This window comes from Drechmeria coniospora, chromosome 02, assembly GCF_001625195.1.
Source record: "Drechmeria coniospora strain ARSEF 6962 chromosome 02, whole genome shotgun sequence".
NCBI lineage: Eukaryota > Fungi > Ascomycota > Sordariomycetes > Hypocreales > Ophiocordycipitaceae > Drechmeria > Drechmeria coniospora.
Genome location: NC_054390.1, coordinates 5410877 through 5433048, shown reverse-complemented (window position 1 = coordinate 5433048; position 22172 = coordinate 5410877). Strand labels below are relative to the sequence as shown.

Below are 22172 nucleotides of genomic sequence, written 5' to 3'. Positions count from 1 at the left end.
GCATGCAAAGTACTTTGTACGGAGTACGGAGTACAGTAGATGGTAATAATAATGTTCATCCATCTGGGATGAACGGATGAATGGCTTGGCGGAGAACCAGCAGCCTTTTGGCGATTCATTCGACCAAACAGTTGGGCCAATGATGTGCCCGTACAGGAGCGTTGCGGGGTTCCCTTGGTGCGGGACGGGGCCACGGAACCAACCAGGTGGGTCCATTCTACATCCGGACTAGCCTCCTGTACTCCGTACTTGCAGTTGCTTCTAGGCAAGCACAAGACTAGTGCTGTCATTTAGTACCTAAGTACTTAGTACCTAGTAGATAGCTAGTGGTGGCAGGGTACTACTTACTAGGTAGGTACCTACAGTAGGCATTTGGGACCTATCAGTCGCGCTCGGTAGGCGTGTTCTGGGGGTGCTTGGTACACCGAAAGTAGTCGTACGGGACCTAGGAGTGTCCCTGCTCCCTGCTCTCACAATACTTCGTAATAATTACAACTCAATTGCCCAATACTTACTGATGTACGTGTACTGCACAGGTACAGTACTTGCCTATGGCTGTACACGCACCCGTACTGTATGCTCCGTACTTGGTAATTGCACGGCATTTGCGCACCTCAGCAGCATATGTACATACATTACATGTACTTATATGCGTAGTTCAGCACATAAGTATGCTGTAAGCAAGTACAAGTACGTAAGTACAAAACACGCTTGGTTATAACCATGCTAGTACGAGCCGGCATGAAGCCCGTACTATTGAGCACCCTTTCGTAATATGTGCTCATATTTTTTTCGTCCAACCAACCCGTGACTTGGCGGAAAGCCAAGCTTCAGCACTCGTCTCCCGTCTTCCCGCCGCCCGCCTCCCTTCCTTCACCGGCCGGACAAGGGGAGACGACGGCTCCGGCCACGGTCACTCGCAGCGTTGCGTTGCATGCACGTGCAGGATGCATCCTTGCTTTCCGGGCGAACGCTAGACACTGCCGTTGGCTAGTCCCAAACCGCGACGTGCAACGTACGACGGGGCTTCCGAGCAGGGCTCGCGAGCATCCCGTCTCTTCTCTCTCCAAGCTCCATCATCGGCCAGCCACGAGCGAAGATGGCACAAAAGAAAAGAAAACGATTGACTACAGTACTCACTGTACTTTCATGCGCATGTGGACTAGTTGTTCAGTTCTCGTCCCCTCTCCTCCTCACGACGGCCGAGCCGCAGAGTTTGTCACATCGCATCCGTTGCTATTGTCGAACCCCGTGACCTTCCACTCCCTAGTCAGCGATACACCTGAGTGTATGCGAAGCAAACGATCAACGGCACGACACGATGGGCCCTTTCCACCATGTCGGCAGCACGGGGAGGACGGTACCGCTGCACAGGTTGACAGGTTCCTTTAGGGTAGCTGGCCGCCTGCGCAAACTGTACCAGTCGCGGTACACCGAGCCGGCACTGGGCGGGAGCGGCGCGGCGAGGCGAGGCGAGAGTGTGCTGTGCCTGCACCTTGCCATGCGACGAGCGCCATTTGCGCATGCAGGTGCCTTGCACGCTTTGGTATCGCGAATGTCGAAAACGGCATCTGCGTCGAGGAGGAAGCATAATGCGGCATGGCGCCGTAAATACGTGAAAAGAAATGGCGGTGTGGTATGGCGAGAATTCGACGCTGATGCGGCAGGATGCCACAGGGGGGCCGTTCGGTAGACGGGAGTGCTGCATCGCCCCCGCGGAATGGTGGACACCCTCTGGCGCAGGCGAGCTGGGCCGTCTTTCTGATTCGTGCTCGTACGAGCGTCGTCGCCTGCGCTACCGTCACCTGCGGCGCTACCGAAGCACGCACTGAAGCACGCTGCGAGCTCGGTAGTTGGTGCGCTGCAGTGCAGTCCATGCACGAGTACGGAGCCGTGGCGACGTCAACGGCAACGACGACGACCTCTCGTCACAATGACGGGGCATACTTACTTACATGTGCATGTACTTGTACACTTACCGGCCGGACATGCCATTTAGACTGTGACTACTTACTTACTGTACTTGTGTCGCTCTGCCTAGAGCCATTTGTAGCCGAAACATTCGGCTCCCCGCCGCAACAGTCCACTTGCCAAGTTGGTTAGTGCTGGATTTGTCGCAGTAATTGTCACGAAGTAACCTGCACCGCATCCCTTGCCTGCCACTGCGGCACGTTCACGTCGACGTAAGCAACGACAAGAGACACTCTTGCTCGTGTGCGTCGTGCACGTGGTAGAGTCTCGGACGTTGCGTGGCATCCTGGACAGGAATAGCACCGTACGTGTAAGTAAAGGGAAATGCATGTGTCATCATGGTACTGCTCGCGTTGCGTCACCGTTCATCGTCGCCATCTTCACCGACAATTCATCGCTTCGTGTCCGGCTTTGCCGCCGCCGGTTTGCTCCCGTGACCGGTACGCGGCAGACCTGCGAATGCCGGAGCAGCATTCGCCTATTGCCGTCCGCTCATGAAAGACTTGGTCTTGCATGTTCTCGACTGTCCTGATGGAGCCATCGTCCAAGAGTCCGGACAGCGCTTTGACAAAATACGAGCCGTAACGTACTTGGCGCTGTACTGTGGATGTAAGTATTTACATGCCCGTTGCCCCAACATCCATCCAAAATTTTCTCAATTGTATTATTGCTTGCTTATTCCTTTGTAACGGAATGACTTATTATAAGTACCATCCGTATATCGCAGGAAACACCCAGCTCATGGTGTAAGTACAACGAGCACAAGTAGTTACCTAGCACAAGTACACGCAGAACGTACATGTATTACTACTTGTAGAGTACTGTATACTGTAGGCAAGTTCAGTAAGTACATGGACAGGGCACAAGTATTAGCCGTACTTGTCCTTGCGCAGTACGGAGTAGAGGCCCTGTAGTTGTAGTTGCATGTACAACTACGGAGTAAGTACGGAGAAATTACTCCGCACTATGCATTGTAATTAAACTAAGTAGTTGTAAGTATTGCTTTAGTACTTATGTACAGTAGATAGGATAGAGTATTAGAAGGTATCCCTATATATACTCCGTAATAGACTGACTGTTAAGTTGGTTGGGGGCGGGGCCAGTTAAAATGCCAGTCTATAGTTGTATTTCTTGTTCTTTGTTGTGCCAGCTTCCAGGTACTTGGAACTTGACACCGTACAGGTAATACAAGGAAACGTAAGCATTTGCGCACCTGCAGACTACGCTAGGTTTACAATAGCAATACTTATATTAATGTTACAGTACATATTATGGCACACCAAAAAGGCGCGTCAAATATGAAAATTCGTATCCGTTCAAGTACATGTAAATAGAAGACTCCTCGGCAAATTCAGTTAATACAAGTACGTATGAACCCAAACAGGTGCACATGCATCTACGGAGTGCTTGTACTGCTAACGTACAGTACATGTAAGTATTTCCAAGTACGAGATCATGTGCTGTATCTACGGAGTTCTTGTAATTACTGCCAACGTACTTGCATGCATTTCCAAGCAAGTACGACATCATGTGCTGCCAGCGCAGGCACATGGCATATCCTGAGTGGTGGCTCAAAGCACACAGTCCACTCCTTGGAACTCATCATTCCCGAGCCTCGTCCTTGGTCCATATAAGTACCGTAATGCCAGCACTCTACTGTGCACTCGAGCAGCAGCAAAACTGTCTTCGTTCCTTTACACCTCGTGCGTGAGTACCTACAGTATATGCTCATCGACCTTCGCCACCGCTTACCTCTCGAGCCACTCAACCTGACCCGTTTGCGCCACAAAAGCTCCATCGCGCATGGCCGCCATGCGTCTCATGCTCGCTGCGCTGCTGCTCACGTCCTCCCGCTTTTCTCACGCCCAGTTTATCCACCGATACGAGAATGCTCGTAACCTGACCGTCAAGACCTACCCGGGCAACGTCACCGTGTCGTTCAAGGAACCTCGTGGAGTCTGCAACACCGCTTCCGATGCGCAGAAGCAATACACGGGGTGGGTTAGCGTGCCCAATGAGTATCCTACCAATATATTCTTCTACTTCGTCGAAGCTCGCAACGCAACCGATAACCTGACGGTATGGATCAACGGCGGGCCCGGCGCCAGCTCCATGTACGGCTTCTTCACCGGCAACGGGCCTTGCGAGGTTGTCGAGAGAGGGCTCGACGAGTACGAGACCGTTGCCCGAGAATGGGGCTGGGACCGGGCTTCCAACATGCTCTTCATCGATCAGGTACGCCGATGCGCTCACCGCTGGCATGTTCCAACCCCCTCGACTAACCCCATCCATTCCGACAGCCCGTCCAGACCGGCTTTTCCTACGACGTACCCACGGACGGTACCCTGTACAGGATGAAAGCCTCGACAGTGACGCCGCCCATCTACAACCCGGACACGGTACCCTCTTGGGATTTGGTCAATGGCACTTTCAGCAGTGGGAATGTCAACAACACAGCCGGCACCAGCCAGGAGGCGGCCCTGGCGGTTTGGCACGTCATTCAAGCCTTCCTAACCACCTTGCCCGAGCTCAAACTCCCCCTGAATGCGTCGACTCTGGAGGTTAGCCTTTTTGCCGAAAGCTACGGCGGCATTTTCGCCCCGATATTTGCCGAGACGTGGCAGGCCCAGAATCAGAATCGAAAACGCCTAGCTGGCCATGCGGACGGGCCTTTACCGGTCGAGATACGCCTCGCATCGGTAGGGATTGTGAGTGGGATCATCGACATGGCGACTGAAATCCCCGCCTACCTTCGTTTCCTCAACAACAATACGTACGGCATCGAGCCACTCTCCGGCGAAGTGACCGAGTCCCTCCTGCGGAACTTTACGGCCGTCGGCGGCAGCCAGCAGATTCTCGCTCAATGTGCCGCCAGTGCCAGGCAGAGCGAGGCCGGAAGAGCAACGAACGAGACCGAGGCCGATGATATTTGCACGCAAGGGTATCAGAGCTATGCCGAGATACTCAGGGCGTTTCGCCGCAAATATGGACGAAGTTGGTACGACATAGCAGAGCGATTCTATAGTCCGTTTCCATCGCTCCACTTCCTCGAATACCTCAACCAAGCCGATGTTCTGGCGGCGATTGGGTCGCCCGTGAACTTTACCTTGACAAGCAACGCCGTTTACGACAACTTCTACTACAAACGAGGCGACAGAGCTCGGGGTGGTAACATAGATCGGCTGGCGAAGCTCCTCAACAGCGGCATTCGGATAGGGCTCATGTATGGAGACAGAGACTTCATGTGCAACTGGGTGGGAGGTGAGGCCGTTTCGCTGAAGATTGCTCAGACGGCAGGGGGTGAGTATGCCGCCATGTTTCCGGCAGCAGGCTACGCTCCCATTGCCACCAACACCACCTACACCGGCGGCGAGGTTCGCCAGTATGGCAACCTCTCCTTCAGTCGCGTATTCCAGTCCGGCCACGCCGTAGCCTCCTACCAGCCCGAAACGGCATTCAGCATCTTCTCGCGCATCATGGCGGGCAAATCCATCTCGACGGGGGAGACTGTCGATTTGCATTCCTTCGCCACGAGAGGCGGCCTGCAATCAACCACAAGTCACACGCTGCCGGCCGCATCCGAACCAAAGTGCTCCGTCCGCAACCTCCATTCCTGCGACGATGATGCCTGGGATCTGGCTTTCCATGGAGGCGGCGTTCTTATCAACGGGGTTCTGTACAACAAAGCCGAGGATTGGCCTCTGGCTACGCGGCCAAGATTGAGATGACGACATCTCGTTGAGCGGAGATGATGTAGTGCACGAGAGCACTACGACGTCTGTTATTTCTACCATGTTCAAGAAGGGAAATGACCATGTATTTTGTATTGATCAGTATACATAGTGTGTGTCAATGAATACGGAGTAGATTCTACATGTACAACTAATGCATGGACAACCAAGTAAGTGCGTAGATGGACAGTAAATATTCGAACTGTGCACGAATGGACGCACGACGGCATGGTTCCCTTCACATGCATCGCACCAGTACTAGTACGATTGGTGAGCAAGTAGCTTCACTCGGGCATTGATATTCTCCTTATTCACATGCATGCACCGAGTGCCTGTATCCATGCTCATCACTGGTAATGTACTGTAAGTACATGTTGTGATGAATCGTCACATCATCTCCCAGCACCGGGAGCTAAAAACCCCGTCCTATCTACTCCGTACGGAGCATTTACTGTCACGCTTTTGCATCCCTTGACCCTCTCTCTGGCACTCACAGCTTTGGACTAGGTATGCACCAAGCTTGCATTGCGTTGTTCCCAAGCACAGTAGTGCAAGTAGGTGCGGTATCTCGACGGAGTAGAAGTATTCGTGCTATTCCTCGTGCAACACCTGAAGGAATCAGTGGTATTACTAGCAGTTGTACATTTCCTGTGCCGCGTACAGCATGAGAAGCCTGCATGTAGGTGTAAGTATTACCTGTAGTTTTCATTCATATTGCCCCAGCCTCGACTGGGCATATTCGACTCGGTACGGAGTATTGTCGATAGCACATGGGGAATATTACATGTAGGAGCACTGTATCAGTAAGAACGTACAGATGCACCTACAAGTAATTACATGTACGTGTAGGTGTACAGCGAAATACTGCAAAATCCTCCGTACTGTACCTGCACTTACTTTACGTACACCAATCTCGGGCGCAACGTCGTATTCGAAGGAACAGGTAATATTCCCGCAGTGCATACCAAGTCCAAGTACGGAGTACAGTAAGTATAGTTACACCTGCATGTACTTGTACAAATACTGAAGTACATCAGAATAGTGCCAATAGTACAGAGTACGGAGTAGCTGTACAGTCCGCATTCGCAATAGGATTCCGATACAAACCACACGGCTTCCACTTTCCATTACCTTCCCAGTAAGTAGATTTGCTCTTTATATTATTTACTTTCTGAGAGGCTAGAGGCCCAGACACAGCACAGCGTCTATGGCGGGCCGCATAAAGGAGTATTCAAGAATCGATTCACTTGTTTCGCCATCGTCTCCGATCTACTTGAGGGTACGAAGAGTTGTGAGAGTGTATTCATGTACGAGCGAGTGCTGAGTAGTGTGTATCTATCCGTATTTGCAATCCTCTTACACCTACTCCGTACATATACTTACTTAGTACTGTGGGTGCACACGGCATTAGTTGCATACTTGCACAATCTAGCAGCGGGGGCCCTTGGATGCGGAGCGTATTACGGGTTGCTTGGTTCTCGGTCCAAGAATGCAAGGTATAATGAAATAATACCCCGTTCATTTTTACAACCATTTACGGAGTACAACTACAGTACTTACAACTACTGTACTGTATATGCAGGTGTACATGTATGTACATTTCTCCATGGAATACTGTTCGTGCGTATGAATGGGATATCGATGCGCACCTAATTACCTTCATAACAGCATATTACTTGGTCGAAGAATCGTAGGATTCTAGTATATATTGGCAAGATTCTGCCCCAAACGCCGCACATCTGTGGACTCCATTCGAACGAGCCAAGCAAGGGTGGCATCTCCTCCTTGAAAAACAAAAGAAAAAAGGAAAAGGCAGCGAGTGTATATCTGGGTCGACTTGTTGGCAGCGGTAGGTTACGCTATCATGCATAGCCTCGATGGCTACTAGCTAATACTGGACATGCAGGTTTCAACATGCATCAATTCGCCCTATGGGCTCCTTTTCTGGTACGAGCATACGGCGCGCTACCAGTGCACTCGAATGGCTCCCTCGTGAACGGCAGTGGAGCGTGGGAGGGTGAAAAGGCCAGGATTAAGGAAAACGGCTTCACCAAGAAACTCTTCGAATGCGTTCCTGACCTGCGAGCGCAACTCAGGAAGCCGTGGCCAGCCAACTACAGCGATGCGGTAACCGGTACGAACCACGAGGTCGCATCTGGCGAATCCATGGGCTGACGCAAACGTCTCCGACAGAAACCGCTTCCTGCAAGGACATGGTCAGGATCTGGGGGCGCGACCGTGGCCTCGATTGCGACTATGTGCAGAACTGCGTGCCCGTGGCGGCATGCGTTAGTGGCAAAAGCAAGGCGAACGCAGGGTGCGGGTATCATCCATGCGGCAAGCGTTCGCGCGAAATGCATTGCAGAATAACCAACAACGAAACAAGATTTGACGGGCTGAGCTTGCATATCCAACTTGGCCGGGATGCCGGCGCTCTGGGTAGATTCATCGCAGACCTTGGGGAGAGAAGACGCGAATCGGTCACGTCGTCCTATGGCATCGCCATGGCCAGCCACGTCGAGCACTCGTTGGACGTGGCAAGGCTCTACGGAGAAAAGGAGATTCCCATCCGACGGCTGCGCGACTTTATGTTGATTTTCGATCCCAAACTTGACCGTCCAGTGTCGGGCGGCCACGCGTACTGCAACATATTCCAACTCAAAAGTACGTACGTCCGGCGCAGTGCAGAGGCCATCATCTTTTGCCTTGGCTAACCCTTCCTCTCGACAGCCGTCCGCCTGCTACTTCACCACGTACCCAGCGATCTATACTTTGTCCATTTCGCCGTGGAGGATCTGCGTACGGTTCGCCGCTGCGGGGGCCACCCCTATCCAATCGTAACGTCGCCGCTGCCGCTGGGAGGCTGGAACGCAACCATCGGCGGTGTCCTCAAGCAGCCGCTTTGGAGATGCATTGTATGTCGATTCGGCTGGTCGAGAATGACGGCGACTGCGGGGCGTAACGGGATGCTAACGTTTCTGGACGTAGGAGAATGGTATGAAAGGTGAAGATTGCCACGCCGTATTACGGTACGGGTGACCGCCATGCATACCCCGTAGTCACGGACTACCCAGTACTCTTTTGCCGTTGCACGCTGCAATGGCACAGCATGAACACCATCGGAAGATACCTAGCGAGTAGTGCTTGGCTGCAATGGATTCGGGCTGTACACTCGGCGGTAAGCATCTCTGCGTAGAACTGGAACGGTTGTGGCAAGACGGCCGTTGGGGGGGTCAAGCTGTCGACACACTTGTGTGTGCTTGTACGTGTGCCGCATGCTGTACCATTTCCCATGACGGGCACATTCCACTGCGACTATTCCATGCCACAGCAGGATGCAAGATTCCGCGAATCGGCCCACGACTCCAGCCGTTGCCAGTAATAACGATCATGCCATCCGGTTCTTCGCGTCGAAGGGGTGCGGGCGGCAGGTACCGCTGGGACGTCCGGCCGTGCTAGCCAAAAGGCAAGCAAGTACAGTACGGTGCTCGAGTGTACAGTACTCGTACCCTATCATCATAGTACATGCATATGTACACGGGCGGTGCGAGCACGGGTGTGAGATGATCGACTCGGAGATGCGACCGATATTACGACGAAGAGGTGCCCTGGTTGGGGCGGGGAGGAATAACGAGGAACCCTGGAGAAATAGCGGGCGGACCCGGCAGGTGGTGGAAGTACGTACTACCCCATACTCCGCACTGTACGTGTACTGTAACTACCTGTATTGTTAGGTCGTTGTACTGAGTAAAGTAAGTAATAATACTTAATTACATGTTGGTGCACGTACTCACTCCAACCACATGTAAGTACTCTGTAAAATAATGACAGCACATGCATGTCCAGCACATGTACGGAGTAGCCGTGCTATATTATTTATTCATGACATGCACGTACTCCGTACAGACGGGGAGCTGAAGTACCTTTTCGTGTACACCTACAAGTACACCTGCTTGTAGGTACAGAATGGCATGTACAGCACTTGCATAGGTAATCATCGCAATCTGTGCCGACAGCGTACTATTGTCGCCCAGTCAGTTACAGCGTTACGTTATCCTGGACGAGTTCTGCCTAATGTCAGTATGCTGTGTACCTAGGTGCAAGCGTACAGTACACGTACCGAGTGCCCTGATCCAATCCTCCGCACAGTACTACTGTATTACCTAGTAGGTACTAGGTAGGTACTTGCTTACTATTACTACCAGAAACCACAGAGTACTTACACTATTACTTGTACTCTTGCACAATAATAACGACATGTGCTGTATTGCCTGTACTTACCGCAACCACATGTACGGAGTACGGAGTAACACCTCCATGGACTCTGTATAGGTACTTGCATGCACCTACTACAGGTACTTGTTAGCAATCCAGCCGTACACTATGCTCGCAAGTGAACATGCAGGCGTCATGTCGACACTCTCTTCGCACTAGTACTCTCTAGGTACCTCAAGCTAGTTAGTACCTGAACACCCAAGTCAACAGGGACGGACCGCCCAGCGCCGTCACACGCTCTGAACCGCCACGCATTCTTGCTTCGTCTGCCTCGCTCCGTTCGTCCGTCCGACCCCCCGACCCCCCGACCCCCCTTGCCAAGACGACACCCCGGCGGACACGATTCGGATCAATGGAGCTTCCCTTGAGCAACTCGACCACTACGAGCGCCTCCGTCAGGCCATCTCGTCAAAAGGCCGTTTTCGTCCGTCTCATCCGCCCCATGTGATGGCCAGGCCGAGGCCCTTGGCCCGCGCGAATGGACCAACGAGGCATTCGTCAATGACAAGATTGCATCGGCGCGGCCCTCGCAGCCTCGAATTCAACCATGAGCCCTTGGCAATTGGCAATCAATACTACTCCGCATGCGCAGCCGAGACCTGAACCACGCAATCACGCACCAGCCAAATTATCGGATCCACCATTCGCAAATCCTGTCATGTCCAGCTGGCAAGCGACATCGAGCCATGCAGAATTACTCCGTAGTTGTACACGTACTGTAATGCTTGTTGCTGCGTACGCTTGTATTTGTGCAAGCGAGATTTTTGCTTCGTCGTTCCGCTCTGTGCCGCCACACACATGGGCACCATCGTGCTCAGGTTCATGGAATACGACCAGCGATGCCTTCCAGCCACGACCCTCCCTCATCATCGGAGCCGTCTTGGTGACAAAGGGTACCATTCACTCCATACTATTCACTGATCTTACAACCGTCATGCCCATATATTGTGACTTGCAAACGAGCCCCAAAAGTGCCAAAGACTGCCCATCCATAAACTAAGATTGTTGTTCTTCCACAACGTGAATGCTTCAAAACAAAACCTCCTGTGCGTAATAATTCGCGCCGGTGCCGGCACTTTGACGTCCGCTTGTGCCCTCGCCGGCAAAATCACACCCGGGTGTCTCCGCTTCTCTAGCGGCCTAGTCGTTCGTTGATGAGCAACTGAGCCAACGGCCCATACGCTTCTGGCTGTGCCGTGCTCGGTTCTGCTGCTGGTGCCACCGGCGCTTCTGACGCTACCGGTGCTTCTGGTGCTGCTGGCACCGCCGGCGCTGTGGCGGGCGACGGAAAATGGGATAGCGGCGGGTTCCCATACTTGGGTGCTTGCATCGAAGCAGGAGAGGGTGCCGAAGCCGGTGAAGGAGCTGGTGCAGGGGCTGGCGCGGGAGCCGGGACAGGAGCCGTTGCTGGAGCTGGCACTGGAGCTGGAGCTGGAGCGGGGGCCGGAGCAGGAGCCGGGGCTGGAGCAGGAACCGGGGCTGGAGCCGGAGCCGGAGCAGGAGCCGGTGCAGGAGCCGGAGCCGGAGCCGGAGCAGGGGCCGGAGCAGGGGCCGGTGCGGGAGCTGGTGCGGGAGCGGGAGCAGGAGCAGGGGATGGAGCAGGAGCAGGAGCAGGAGCGGGAGCAGGGGCCGGAGCAGGGACCGGAGCAGGGGCTGGAGAAGGAGCCGGAGCAGGAGCAGGAGCTGGGGCCGGAGGAGGAACCGGTGCAGGAGCTGGTGCAGGAGCCGGAGCCGGAGCCGGAGCCGGAGCCGGAGCAGGGGCCGGAGCAGGAGCTGGTGCAGGAGCTGGTGCAGGAGCCGGTGCAGGACCTGGGACTGGGGCTGGGGCTGAAACTGCAGCCGGTGTGGGAGGCGGAGCAGGAGCCGGTGGTTGGGTGACCGGCACTTGCGGCTCGGCATACGTGGGCGCCTGGTTGGAAGCGGGAGACGAAGCTGGTGCCGGAGCAGGCTGCTCGGTGACGGGCACTGGCGGCTCCGCACACGTAGACCCGTCGTTCAAAGGTGGTGGCACCAAGGGGTTGGGCGTTTGGCTTGAAGCGAATGAAGCAGGGGGAGTCGATGCTGGAATGGGTAGCTGAGGTTCGGGAAATGGTCCAATCGAGGAAGTGGGTGCCTTGCTCGTCGCCGATGGTGCGGATGGTGCGGATGGTGCCGTTGTTGTAGTTGACAGCTGGCCGTCGGGAACCTGCTGTTCCTGCGACTTGATTTCCTGGCTCGGCGTTGGCGGCAACGGTGCGGTCGCGGTCGGCAACGTTTGCACTTGTGGCCGTGGTGCCACCTCCGATTGATCCGCCTGGTTTGCCCTCATGTAAACCGATATGGCCCAATCGCCTCCGCAACATTGGTCGACACTGCCCTGACAAGGCATGTCGCATGAGCCATCTGGAAGTCGGACGGCATCATCGCGGATCGCGACGCCGCACCAACACTCCTTGCCGCACTCTGTGCCGGCAAAGGGATATCCTTTCGCCGTGCAATGCTCGACGCATGTCAAAGTAGACATGTCCCCTCGAAGGTAGTCGAGCGGCTTCGACCCGACAAGCGTTCGGTTGATAGCGTCCTGGAAGCATCCAACGTGGCTCCAACCACCAGCCGCGCCGCCTCGACCCTGTGCGGACGTGTCTGCGGGACCAACGTTCGTGCTCGCACCTCCCGACGATCCCGGTGCGTTTGTGCCCCCGGTTGGAGAAGCAGGACTCGGCGTGGAGGCAGGGGCCTGGGGAGACCCGGGGACGCAGAACCATCCGGATGCGCAATGGTAGCAGGGCCATCCTAGCCCGCACGGCACGACCTGTGCAGGAGTTTCCTGAGGAGGGCAAAACCACCCGTTGAGGCATTCGGCACAATTGAAACCGCGTCCCGGGCAGAGCCCAGCCTGCTGGTCCATCGTTTGGCTCGGACCGGGGCACGCCTTGCACTGGCAGTCGTCGCAGGCCGGACAGGTCGGACAGTTGGGAGGCTCCGCGGGGGGGCAGCTAGTCGGCTGCGCAGCCATTGTTCCCGTCACGACGGCGACCGAAGGGATGGCTGCTGTCATCATGTTAGTAAAACCTCGCCCAAAGTACCTTGGCTCCTACCTGGTGGAGACGGAGATTCTTGAGCGCCGAGGCTAGAATCAACTCCGGTGACTAAAGGGGCATTTGCCGGAGGTGGAGGGTTCGCGATGCTCGGCATTTGGGTAGGAGTGGCGTCACCGGCTGGCCGGCTTGATAAGTCGTACGCCGGAGCACCAATGAGGGGAGCAAGGGTCCCGGATGGTGATTGCAGGGTAACCGAGCCCGCCGCTGGCGTCATGCCAGGATTCAGTGTGACGATGTTGGCCGATACAGGGTCGGTGCAGGCGGCAGAGCACGGCATGACAGCCTCAACGGCAACACCCTGAATGGTATGACTGACGGCGCAAATAGGCTTGTTCAAGCAATTGGCCGCAGCGTACACGACCACGGCAACCTGATCGAGAATCGCCTGAAGTCGCGCGTCCGTCGTAGATTTCAGCGAGCTCGTCATCTGGTTCATGACGGACATGCCTTGCGAGACCACCTGATCCATGGTTCCCATCACATCGTTGGAAACTGCCGCCGTGTGGCCGGCAATTTCTTGACCCAAGACGCTCGCAACAGCGGGAAGAATCAGGGGAAGCAGCTGGTCCATTTTGACAGATGCCTGACCCGTGACCTGGGGGAGGCTTGCGGCCACGGCGGATGCGTCGACAGGTAGAGCGTTCAGGACCACATCGGCGAGTTTTGCTGCTGCCCCAGCATCCACTCCAGCAACCTGGGCAACGAAGTTGGATAGAGGGCTCAACATGGAGAGCACTCCCTTGCTGGGTGCTTCCGAGACGCTCTTGGGACCCGAGGGAGCATCAGTCTGACCGCGGGAACCATGCTGCATAGATGCGAGCTCGCCCAGACCGCCGAGAAGTCCAATAAAGAGATCGATTTCAGGTTTTTCATGTGCCAAGTTCGGACGGGATGCTGTCGTCGCTTCGGACTGGGTGTCGGCGCCGCGTAGGCTTGCTTCGTGGCCAGCTGGCCGGAAAGGTGACGCCGCATGATGCAATGTCCGGGCAGCCGCGGCCAGAGACAGCCCGTCTGCGGCAGATCTGAACCTGCCGGATGCGTATATGCTGATGGGATTCGCCGCAGCTGCTTCGGTGAGTTGGCCGGGTGTGCCGATCGCCTTTCTCAACGCTTCGGTCAAGGCCTCAAGCAATGCTTTTGACGAGCCCAGGCCCTGGTCAGTGCCCGTAATGTCGCCCATGGAGGTCGGCTCAGGTTCGGTCGCGACCCCTGAAAGGAACGGCTGCATGGAGTTTTGAGGCGTCGCATGACTCTCACGCCATGTTCCCGATCGGCTTGACAGAGGGTCCGGTTGCCGACTAGCTGTGGCGGATAGTATCGACGACTGAACTCCCGTGGTCTCCTGGGAGAGTGTTTGCTTGGCTGGCTTTGCGATGAATCAGCGCGAGTCTTTTACATACACTTTGATCAATGCTGCTCGCTCACCTGACGAACATAGCCGCCGAGCATGCCGCCGAGTTGAAACTGGCGCTTGTCGTGGCTGCGTTGCTCCGAAAGAGATGTTTCTGACGTGATCAACCTGGCAGAACCGAAAACGAGGACGGCAAGAAAGACGAGTCCCGGAATCACAAAATATCGACGGTTGATGCCAGAAAACCTAGCAGACTGGCACGGATTCAGTTCGGCGTCAGGAAGGGGCGACATGCTGAAGCATCGACGGCCGTGGTGATGATTGTCGTAAAATGCGTTTCAAGATGGCGTTCCAAAAAGCGGTCCAAAAAGAGCCAAAACACAGAAAGCTAGCTGTTGCCTAGGGGCAGGTCTTGGTGGAGGAGGAAAGGAGGAAGATGCCATCATTTCTGTCTCTTTGAGCGAGGGGAGATGGGGTGGGCCAGGACGCAGCTCCTGCCCGACAAGAAAGCTGTGGCTTCCCTTGTTCTAATTCCGTAAGCGATGATCGTGGTTTCTATGAGCAGCACACCTTGCCCATCACAACGTTGCCATTTGCGAAGGAAAGGGCCTTTCGATAGGGACTTGTCTTTGGCTCCTGCGCCCCCTCTTGAGCCGTGTACTCTTTTCACTCGGCCAGCTGTCGATCGTGCCATCTCGTGTACGGTCCCAAGGAGCACTGGTTTCTCCAGATGTAAGCCGAGAAACCTAGCGAGCCATTGACCTGTGCCATGAGCCTGGATGTCAGTGTGGACTAGATCAAGGACCATGTCGGCCATGGAATTGCATTCAATGCTCCCTCTACCCACTCTATGCGAGATGCCTCTAACGCTTGCAAACGGGAGCGAGACCAATATCGAACAATCGCCCGGTGGTCATCTCATGCCATTGGTTGAGCCTCATCCTTGCCCCATCTCGCACTTTCGTCTCCCTCTTTCCACTCACGCTCTTCGTAGCCAAGCTCGCGCTTCACCTTCTCAACCAAGCTCTTGTCTCCCGTATTCTTGCCCGCATTATCACTAGGATTCTGTCAGCAAGCGTTTGGTGCATCTCAAGCCGGTGGACTTGGCTTGCCTAATTTTGATAGCCGGCCGGCCGGCGGCGGAGCTGAGTTTGATGACAATGTTCAGCGGCGTCGACTTTTTGCCCGTCTTGAGGTTGATGAAATCATTCGTCAAGTAGGTGCCAACGCCAAAGGTGGGTTGGAAGCCAAGCTCGTCCGAGATCTTTTTGTATTCGAGACAGCGCTCAATGTTGAGGGAGTCGGAGAAGACGATGACTTTCTTGCTCTTGATACCCTCCTTGTCATAGTATGCCTTCATCAGCTTTGCATATTCTTCCGGGTCCCCGGAATCTTGTCGGACGCCGGTAAACATCTCGGCATACGTCATCATGCTCCCATCCGGTTTTTGAAACGTTTCCGCCGTGACGCTGCCCTTGAGGGGGCGTATTGGTAGACTGAACGCGCGGAGGAATTCTCGGGTGCCAAACGTATCCGTCAGGGCGATGGCCAGGTTGGAGCCAAAACAGCTCACCCAATGGCGCAAGGCCTCTTCGGTGGCCGTCTTGTAGTCGTCGATGATGGCTGCCGTACCCATGAACCACTCGTGCGCCACGGTCCCCACCGGGGGGATGCCGAAGCGCATGGCCAGGTGGACGTTGCTGGTGCCCGACAATTTCCCAGGGAAGCCCTTGGCGGCGGCTTCCTTGGATGCCCTGACGAGACCCCTGAACACCAAAGCTTGGGTGTGGTAATCGCGTCGTCTCCGCGTTCCAAACTCCGAGGTAACGCAGCCGGCCTCCAACAGCTTCATTCCCTTTGCAAAGGCTTGCTCCTCCTGTCCATTGTAGTTCCAGTCCGTGTCTATGAAGCGAAAGTATGCCTCGGACGTGAGAGCCAGGATGGGAATCTCGTAGAGAATGGTGCCGGACCAAGTCCCCCGAATGTCGACATGGAAGTCGCCCAGATCCGAGTCGGCGCCCGTGTCATGGCCGATGGGTGTAAATGTCGCCTTGACTTGTTCTCGTGGCCGAAGGCGAAACTCCTTCAGGTACTCGAGGTACTCGGGCGTGAGGTAGTGGCAGTGTGTCTGCAGGAACTTGAATTCGTCGACGGAGAGAGATATGTTGCCAAGTTCTGCGTGAAAATGCTCGTCAGCTTCGTCGTAGGCAGGCCCGACAAGCATGCACGACGGTAGCTCTCACTCTGGATCTGCTCGTCCAGCCACCGGAAGGCAGCTCTGGAGAGTCTCTTTTCAGGCGTTCGGTTTGTGAAGGCGTACGACACGGGCACGTTTCGGAAGAATTGATAAACGGCACATTGCATGGTCAGCTTGTACAGGTCGGTGTCGAGGAAGGAGATGACTCCCTCCGGCAAGGGTGACGAGCTGTTGAAGTCCATGGCGCAGGGCAAGCCCGCAACGTAGCCGGGCGTTGCAGCGATGAGTCAAGGCCAAGAATTGGCAGCAGCACGAACACAAGCAGAAGCACAAGACACTCGCCGAGAGGTGGCCGGAACGGGTCTCTCCAATAATTAATCAATCAGGCTCCCGTGCCGGAGGACGTGTTGTGCGCTGTGAAGTTGCTTCGGACGGCAAAGGGAAGGAAAGAAAAAGATCGAGGGCGACCAAGGTGACGGCGGATAGTAGGTGAGATGTTTCCTGAGAGGCTACTGTACAGGTAAACGTAAGTAAGGTAATTAAGTACTTGCTTGAATGCAACCCGCGCCGGCGAACGACCACGCAACAAGACAAGTACTGTACTGTAAGTCAAGGCCAAGGCAAGGCTCTGGCTGGTTGGCAGTACAGGCACTTAGCTGCAAAGGCATTTGTAGTGGGGTGGAGGGGCAAACTACCTACTGACCGCAGCTTAATTCGCCAGCGCCATCATGAAGAAAAAAATCTAGACGAGGCTGCCAACTTTTTTTCTCGGCGGCCTGCAAGAATAAACCCCCTCCACCGCCTGCTCCCCTCCGTCCCGTCCGCCCAAAGCCACGCACAGCGCAACCGAAAGCGCAGCCTCGATCCCGGCAGCGTTTATCGGTACGGGGCCAATACTAGGCACCTTTGCAACGGTGCAGTGCGACGACTTGCGGCACGCCACGCCGAAGACCGTCTTCAACCAGACGCACAGGCACCATGGACATCCACCGTTGCCGCTTCGTTCCCTACAAGCCTTCGGCCATCAACGCCGTTGCCTTTTCCCATAGCAATCCCAGATCTGCCAAGCATGCGGCCATCGCTCGCTTGGCCATCGGCAGGGCCAACGGAGACATTGAGATATGGAATCCCTCCAACGGAACATGGCACCAAGAAACGGTCATTCGCGGCGGCAAGGACCGCAGCATCGACGGCCTCGTCTGGATCAACGAGCCTGACCAAGACCTCGGCGACGGACGGGTCGTCATCGGAAAGTCACGCCTCTTCAGCATCGGCTACACATCGACCGTCACGGAATGGGACCTGGCGAAGGGGAAGCCGAGGCGGCACGCGAGCGGCCAGCACGGCGACATCTGGTGCATCGGCGCCCAGCCGGCCGGTCCAGCTGAAGGTTCAAACAAGCTGATCGCCGGCACGATGGATGGCGAGTTGATCATGTACTCGGTCGAGGACGATGATCTCCGCTTCCAACGGGTGCTCGTCCGGTCCCCTACGAAGAAGGCGCAGATTGTGAGCATCACCTTTCAGTCGCGCAAGGTCGTCATCGTCGGCTGCTCAGACAGCACCATCCGAGCATACGACATCACAAAGGGCCACATGATTCGGAGAATGACGCTCGGCTCCGACTTGATGAGCGGCTCCAAGGACATCATCGTCTGGTGCGTCCGATGCCTGCCCAACGGCAACATCGTCTCGGGCGACTCGACGGGACAGGTTTGCATCTGGGACGGCAAGACGTACACGCAGAATCAGAGGATACAAAGTCACAAGCAGGATGTTCTCAGTCTCGCGACGAGCGCTGACGGAACGACCATCATGAGCGGTGGCATGGACAGGAGAACCTGTCTTTACAGGGAAAACCCCGCTGTCGGGCAGCGTTGGGCCAACGTCTGGGGGAGACGCTACCACGAGCATGATGTCAAGGCAATGGCTTGTTTCGAAAACGGACGCGTCAGCGTCGTCGTATCAGGAGGTCCGACAACCGTCCACTGCTCCTACCCATCGGTGCACCGCTGACGTGTCATGCAGGACCTGACGCCAACCTCATGGTCGTTCCTCTCAAGGAGATGGGACGCGAACACCACAGGATGATCAACAGTCTGCCGCAGCAGCCACCGATGATGAGCGCCTCGAAGGCTAGGTTCGTCGTGAGCTGGTGGGACAGAGAGGTCCACATTTGGGCACTGCGCAAGCCTGCCACGGAGCTCTTCGAGTCCGGCGCCGAAGGAGCTGACATCAACGACAACCGCAAGCTGCTCAAGACCGTCGTCATCAAGGGGGACTCGAACATTGCATCGGCGGCGGTCAACGAAGACGGCACCCTCCTGGTCCTGTCCACGGCAACCGACGTCAAGGCTTTCCGTCTCCAGCACCAAGACCCCGTGAAGCCTTCGGACGTCGCGATTCGCAGCATCGAGCTGCCGGAGAAGCTCACCCGTCTCGGCGCAACGCGCGTCGAGCTCTCGCCCGACGCCAAGTGGTTGTGTTTGGTTCGGGAAGGCTCTCGCGTTCTCGTGGCGCGCATCGACATTGGCGGAGACGAGGACACATTGGTGATGGAAGCCAAGCTTCAGCGGCTGCCTCGTCTGCGCCGCAATATCCCCCGATACATCCTCAATGGCGGCCTTGGCGGCTATGACAGGAGCATCACCCAGGTTGCGTTTAGCACCGACTCCAAGATGTTGGCAGTCGCCGATCTCGCCGGCTTCATCGACACCTGGACAGTGCGTGGCCACGAGGAGGCGCTGCGCGGGAAGGAGTTGGAGGCCGCCGATGATGCGGCCTCGTCGGATGACGACTCATCCGATGCGGACGACGCCGAAGCCGTCGACGCCGGCGAGCAGTGGGTCCGGAATCCAAACGCGAAGCTGCTTCCCAAATTGGCCGCCTCCCCGGTTGTCCTGTCATTCTCGGACGATGTACCCGGATCTCATGGGGCCGACAAAGACGAATGGAGGGACGCGGCAAACGACTACGTCCTGGCGGTCATCACCTCGGCCTGGAACGTTCTTGCCTTCCACCCCCGTCAAGGCTCGCTCACGGCATGGTCCCGGCGCAATCCACGCAAGTGCCTACCGGCGCCCGTGCAGGACCTGCTGGACCTGCCCAAGGGGGTTCTGTGGCAAGGCGCAAGGCTGTGGGTGTACGGTGTGTCGTTCTTCCTGATGCTGGACATGGCACAAGATCTTCCCAAACACGTGCCGGATGCCGAGAGCCCGGCAGAGCTGCAGATGGTGCACGGCACGAAACGGAAGAGGACCGGGCCGACGACGGGAGCGGGAGGCAAAATGAAGCGGGAGAGCCTGGCACCGCACAAGATTCAAAGGCACGGGGAGGGTGAGGAGTTTGAAGAGCTGGACGTCGGGGAACGGCCGGTCGCGGACGAGAGCGACAGCGACGATGAGATGGTTGACGCGAACGGCGAGCTTTCCCAGCTCCGCAACGGCGGCAACAAAGGCGATGCCGAGTCGGAGCTGACGGTGGGTGAGCGCAAGAAGTGGTGGATAACGTACAAATACCGTCCGATTCTTGGCGTCGTGCCTCTTAGCTCGGGAGACCAGCCGCTCGAGGTGGCACTCGTGGAGAGGCCAACGTGGGATGTGGAGATGCCCGAGCGATACTTTGCTGGCAACGAGTGGGAGAGATAGAAAGAGTGAGGGATGCGACAGACAGAGGCGGCTACGCCGTGGCGAAGAGCACGAGAGGAGCGTTGATGGTCATTTCCCTGACCTCTTTCTCAAGGCATATGACTCGGAGGGCAATATCATCGTCTGTGGGTGACACGAGGCCTTCCGATGACGCATGGCATCGGGGGCGAGGCCCAGACGCGCGATGGTTTCATACAATTTTGTTGTACTTTGATATCATCATCCTGCCCCGTCTAGGCGGGCACTCAGTATATCGGCTTGAATGATTTGGAAACCCGATTTTTCCCTCGCCTGTTTGAGGGCGTTATGAGGCACATCAGAGATGCGTCTCGACGTGAGTGGACGATACACTGCAACAGCAATGTGCAAGTCAAGCAGAGTTGCGGCTCTGTCTAGCGGACGCACCAAGTTCACGGACTTGTGGATGGCTGGAGCTCGAATTCTACCACCGAGGAATATTCAATACTCCAACGATGCAGGCAATGGATGGCTTGTGAGAGAAACAACACCATCCAGACGAGACATACGCAAAGCTCTGGTGTTATGCGCGGCTGTTCCCCCCAATCATGCCTGCAGGACAGACGCGAAAGCAGCTGAGCTGCACAAACTCAATTCGCCAGCTGCTACCGTCCATACTCTCCGTTCGCGACGACTGCTCGAGAGCTTCCAAGGGGCCAACACCAATCACCTGTGCAAATAGATTGGGCCGGCCGAGATGGTGCGCACTGGATTGCGCGGCCCCCCCTCTTCCCGTCGCCCTCACGGCGATGACCCCCATCCACGCCGTTGAGCAAGGTTTTCGTGGTGGAACCCAGGACTTTCATGCGTACAGAAGAAAAAGAAAGTGCCGGCGATGGCGTGCCATGGAGGAGAATGTGTGCGATCATGGGCGAGGCTCAGGTGATATGCTGCGATGGCCGAATATCCGGAAGAGACAGTCGCCAGCTGAGGCTACTCTTGCGCAGTGGATTTCCCGCCACAGGCAACCAATACTGTTAGAATGCTGGACGGTTCCTTCGTCTCGTGCTACAGGAGGCGGATGACTTTGAGGTGTAGCAGCGTGCAGGCTAGCACGCCCACGACGACCAGCACTTGCATCGGATGTCAGCCGGGGCCAAGCCGTCCGCACGATCGTCTCGTCTTCGGGGCCAAGGTAGGGTTGGGTCTAGAAGCCGAGTTGTGTCAATTGGTGCTGCCAGCCAGCGGCAGATCCACAGGGCAAGGAAGATTTCAACGCGACAAGAGGACCTTTGTATTTCTCGTTCGGTTCAACCCGATTCCCGAGACACAGGCGGGGGGTGTCAGCGCCCAGGCGACAGCGGACGGGACTCCATCGGAGAGAATACGATCCCGTCCTCTCTCATGCTGCAAGCGAGACAAGCGGCATGTGCGAGATACATGCACAGGATACTCCGTATACGCCCAAGCATCGCAAGCATGCGTTGGAGCTTCGGGAAGTGAAAGAATGTCAAGACAGGACTCGCATGAGCCGACCTGACAGACTCTCGCATTCGGTCAACGATGGGTACATGAGAAAGGCAGCATGCATTCACTTCACCAGTCGTTGCGTCTGGCTGTACGAGTTGCTGGGAGATGGTTGTGCCACTGAATCATGGTCGTTCGTGTCAGGCAAGTTGTGATGGGGGCACCCGATGACGCGTCCCGGAGGCATAACGTGCCCGATCGCCAACATCTCGGCTGGTCGTGGCGGCATTGCGGCCGCTTCATTGGACGAAGCATCCCGTGGGAGTCTGTGCAGTCGACATGAGTAAGCAGGCAGGATGAGCAAGAAACACACACACAGAGAGAGAGCGTCGAGGGATTCGGGTTTCAGTTGACGATCAATGAATGTCACTCGATGGACCGAGCAGCGAAAGGGGACGATTGGGCGTCGCTCCATACTTGGCCCACGGAGTAATA

General features: G+C 55.9%; 5 protein-coding genes across 5 annotated transcripts; 3 read left to right on the top strand and 2 right to left on the bottom strand.

The window, feature by feature from the left end:
- Positions 1-3783: 3783 nt before the first annotated feature.
- Positions 3784-5699, top strand: DCS_04575 (uncharacterized protein; the record flags this gene model as incomplete). Its single annotated transcript, XM_040801883.1, has 2 exons — positions 3784-4206; positions 4272-5699. 2 exons carry the CDS (start codon positions 3784-3786, stop codon positions 5697-5699), a joined length of 1851 nt encoding a protein of 616 aa, XP_040656916.1.
- Positions 5700-7616: 1917 nt separating this feature from the next.
- Positions 7617-8741, top strand: DCS_04574 (uncharacterized protein; the record flags this gene model as incomplete). The annotated part of the gene is made up of 5 exons (XM_040801882.1): positions 7617-7836; positions 7896-8025; positions 8089-8366; positions 8433-8617; positions 8691-8741. The coding sequence occupies 5 exons, from the start codon at positions 7617-7619 to the stop codon at positions 8739-8741; spliced, it is 864 nt and encodes a 287-aa protein (XP_040656915.1).
- Positions 8742-11109: 2368 nt separating this feature from the next.
- DCS_04573 (uncharacterized protein) lies at positions 11110-14701 on the bottom strand (the record flags this gene model as incomplete). The annotated part of the gene is made up of 3 exons (XM_040801881.1): positions 11110-13007; positions 13055-14423; positions 14483-14701. 3 exons carry the CDS (start codon positions 14699-14701, stop codon positions 11110-11112), a joined length of 3486 nt encoding a protein of 1161 aa, XP_040656914.1.
- A 625-nt stretch (positions 14702-15326) lies between these two features.
- On the bottom strand, positions 15327-16847 carry DCS_04572 (polyketide synthase; the record flags this gene model as incomplete). The annotated part of the gene is made up of 3 exons (XM_040801880.1): positions 15327-15465; positions 15512-16583; positions 16652-16847. The coding sequence occupies 3 exons, from the start codon at positions 16845-16847 to the stop codon at positions 15327-15329; spliced, it is 1407 nt and encodes a 468-aa protein (XP_040656913.1).
- A 736-nt stretch (positions 16848-17583) lies between these two features.
- On the top strand, positions 17584-20252 carry DCS_04571 (Wdr1p; the record flags this gene model as incomplete). The annotated part of the gene is made up of 2 exons (XM_040801879.1): positions 17584-18577; positions 18634-20252. The coding sequence occupies 2 exons, from the start codon at positions 17584-17586 to the stop codon at positions 20250-20252; spliced, it is 2613 nt and encodes an 870-aa protein (XP_040656912.1).
- Between the last annotated feature and the right edge of the window lie 1920 nt (positions 20253-22172).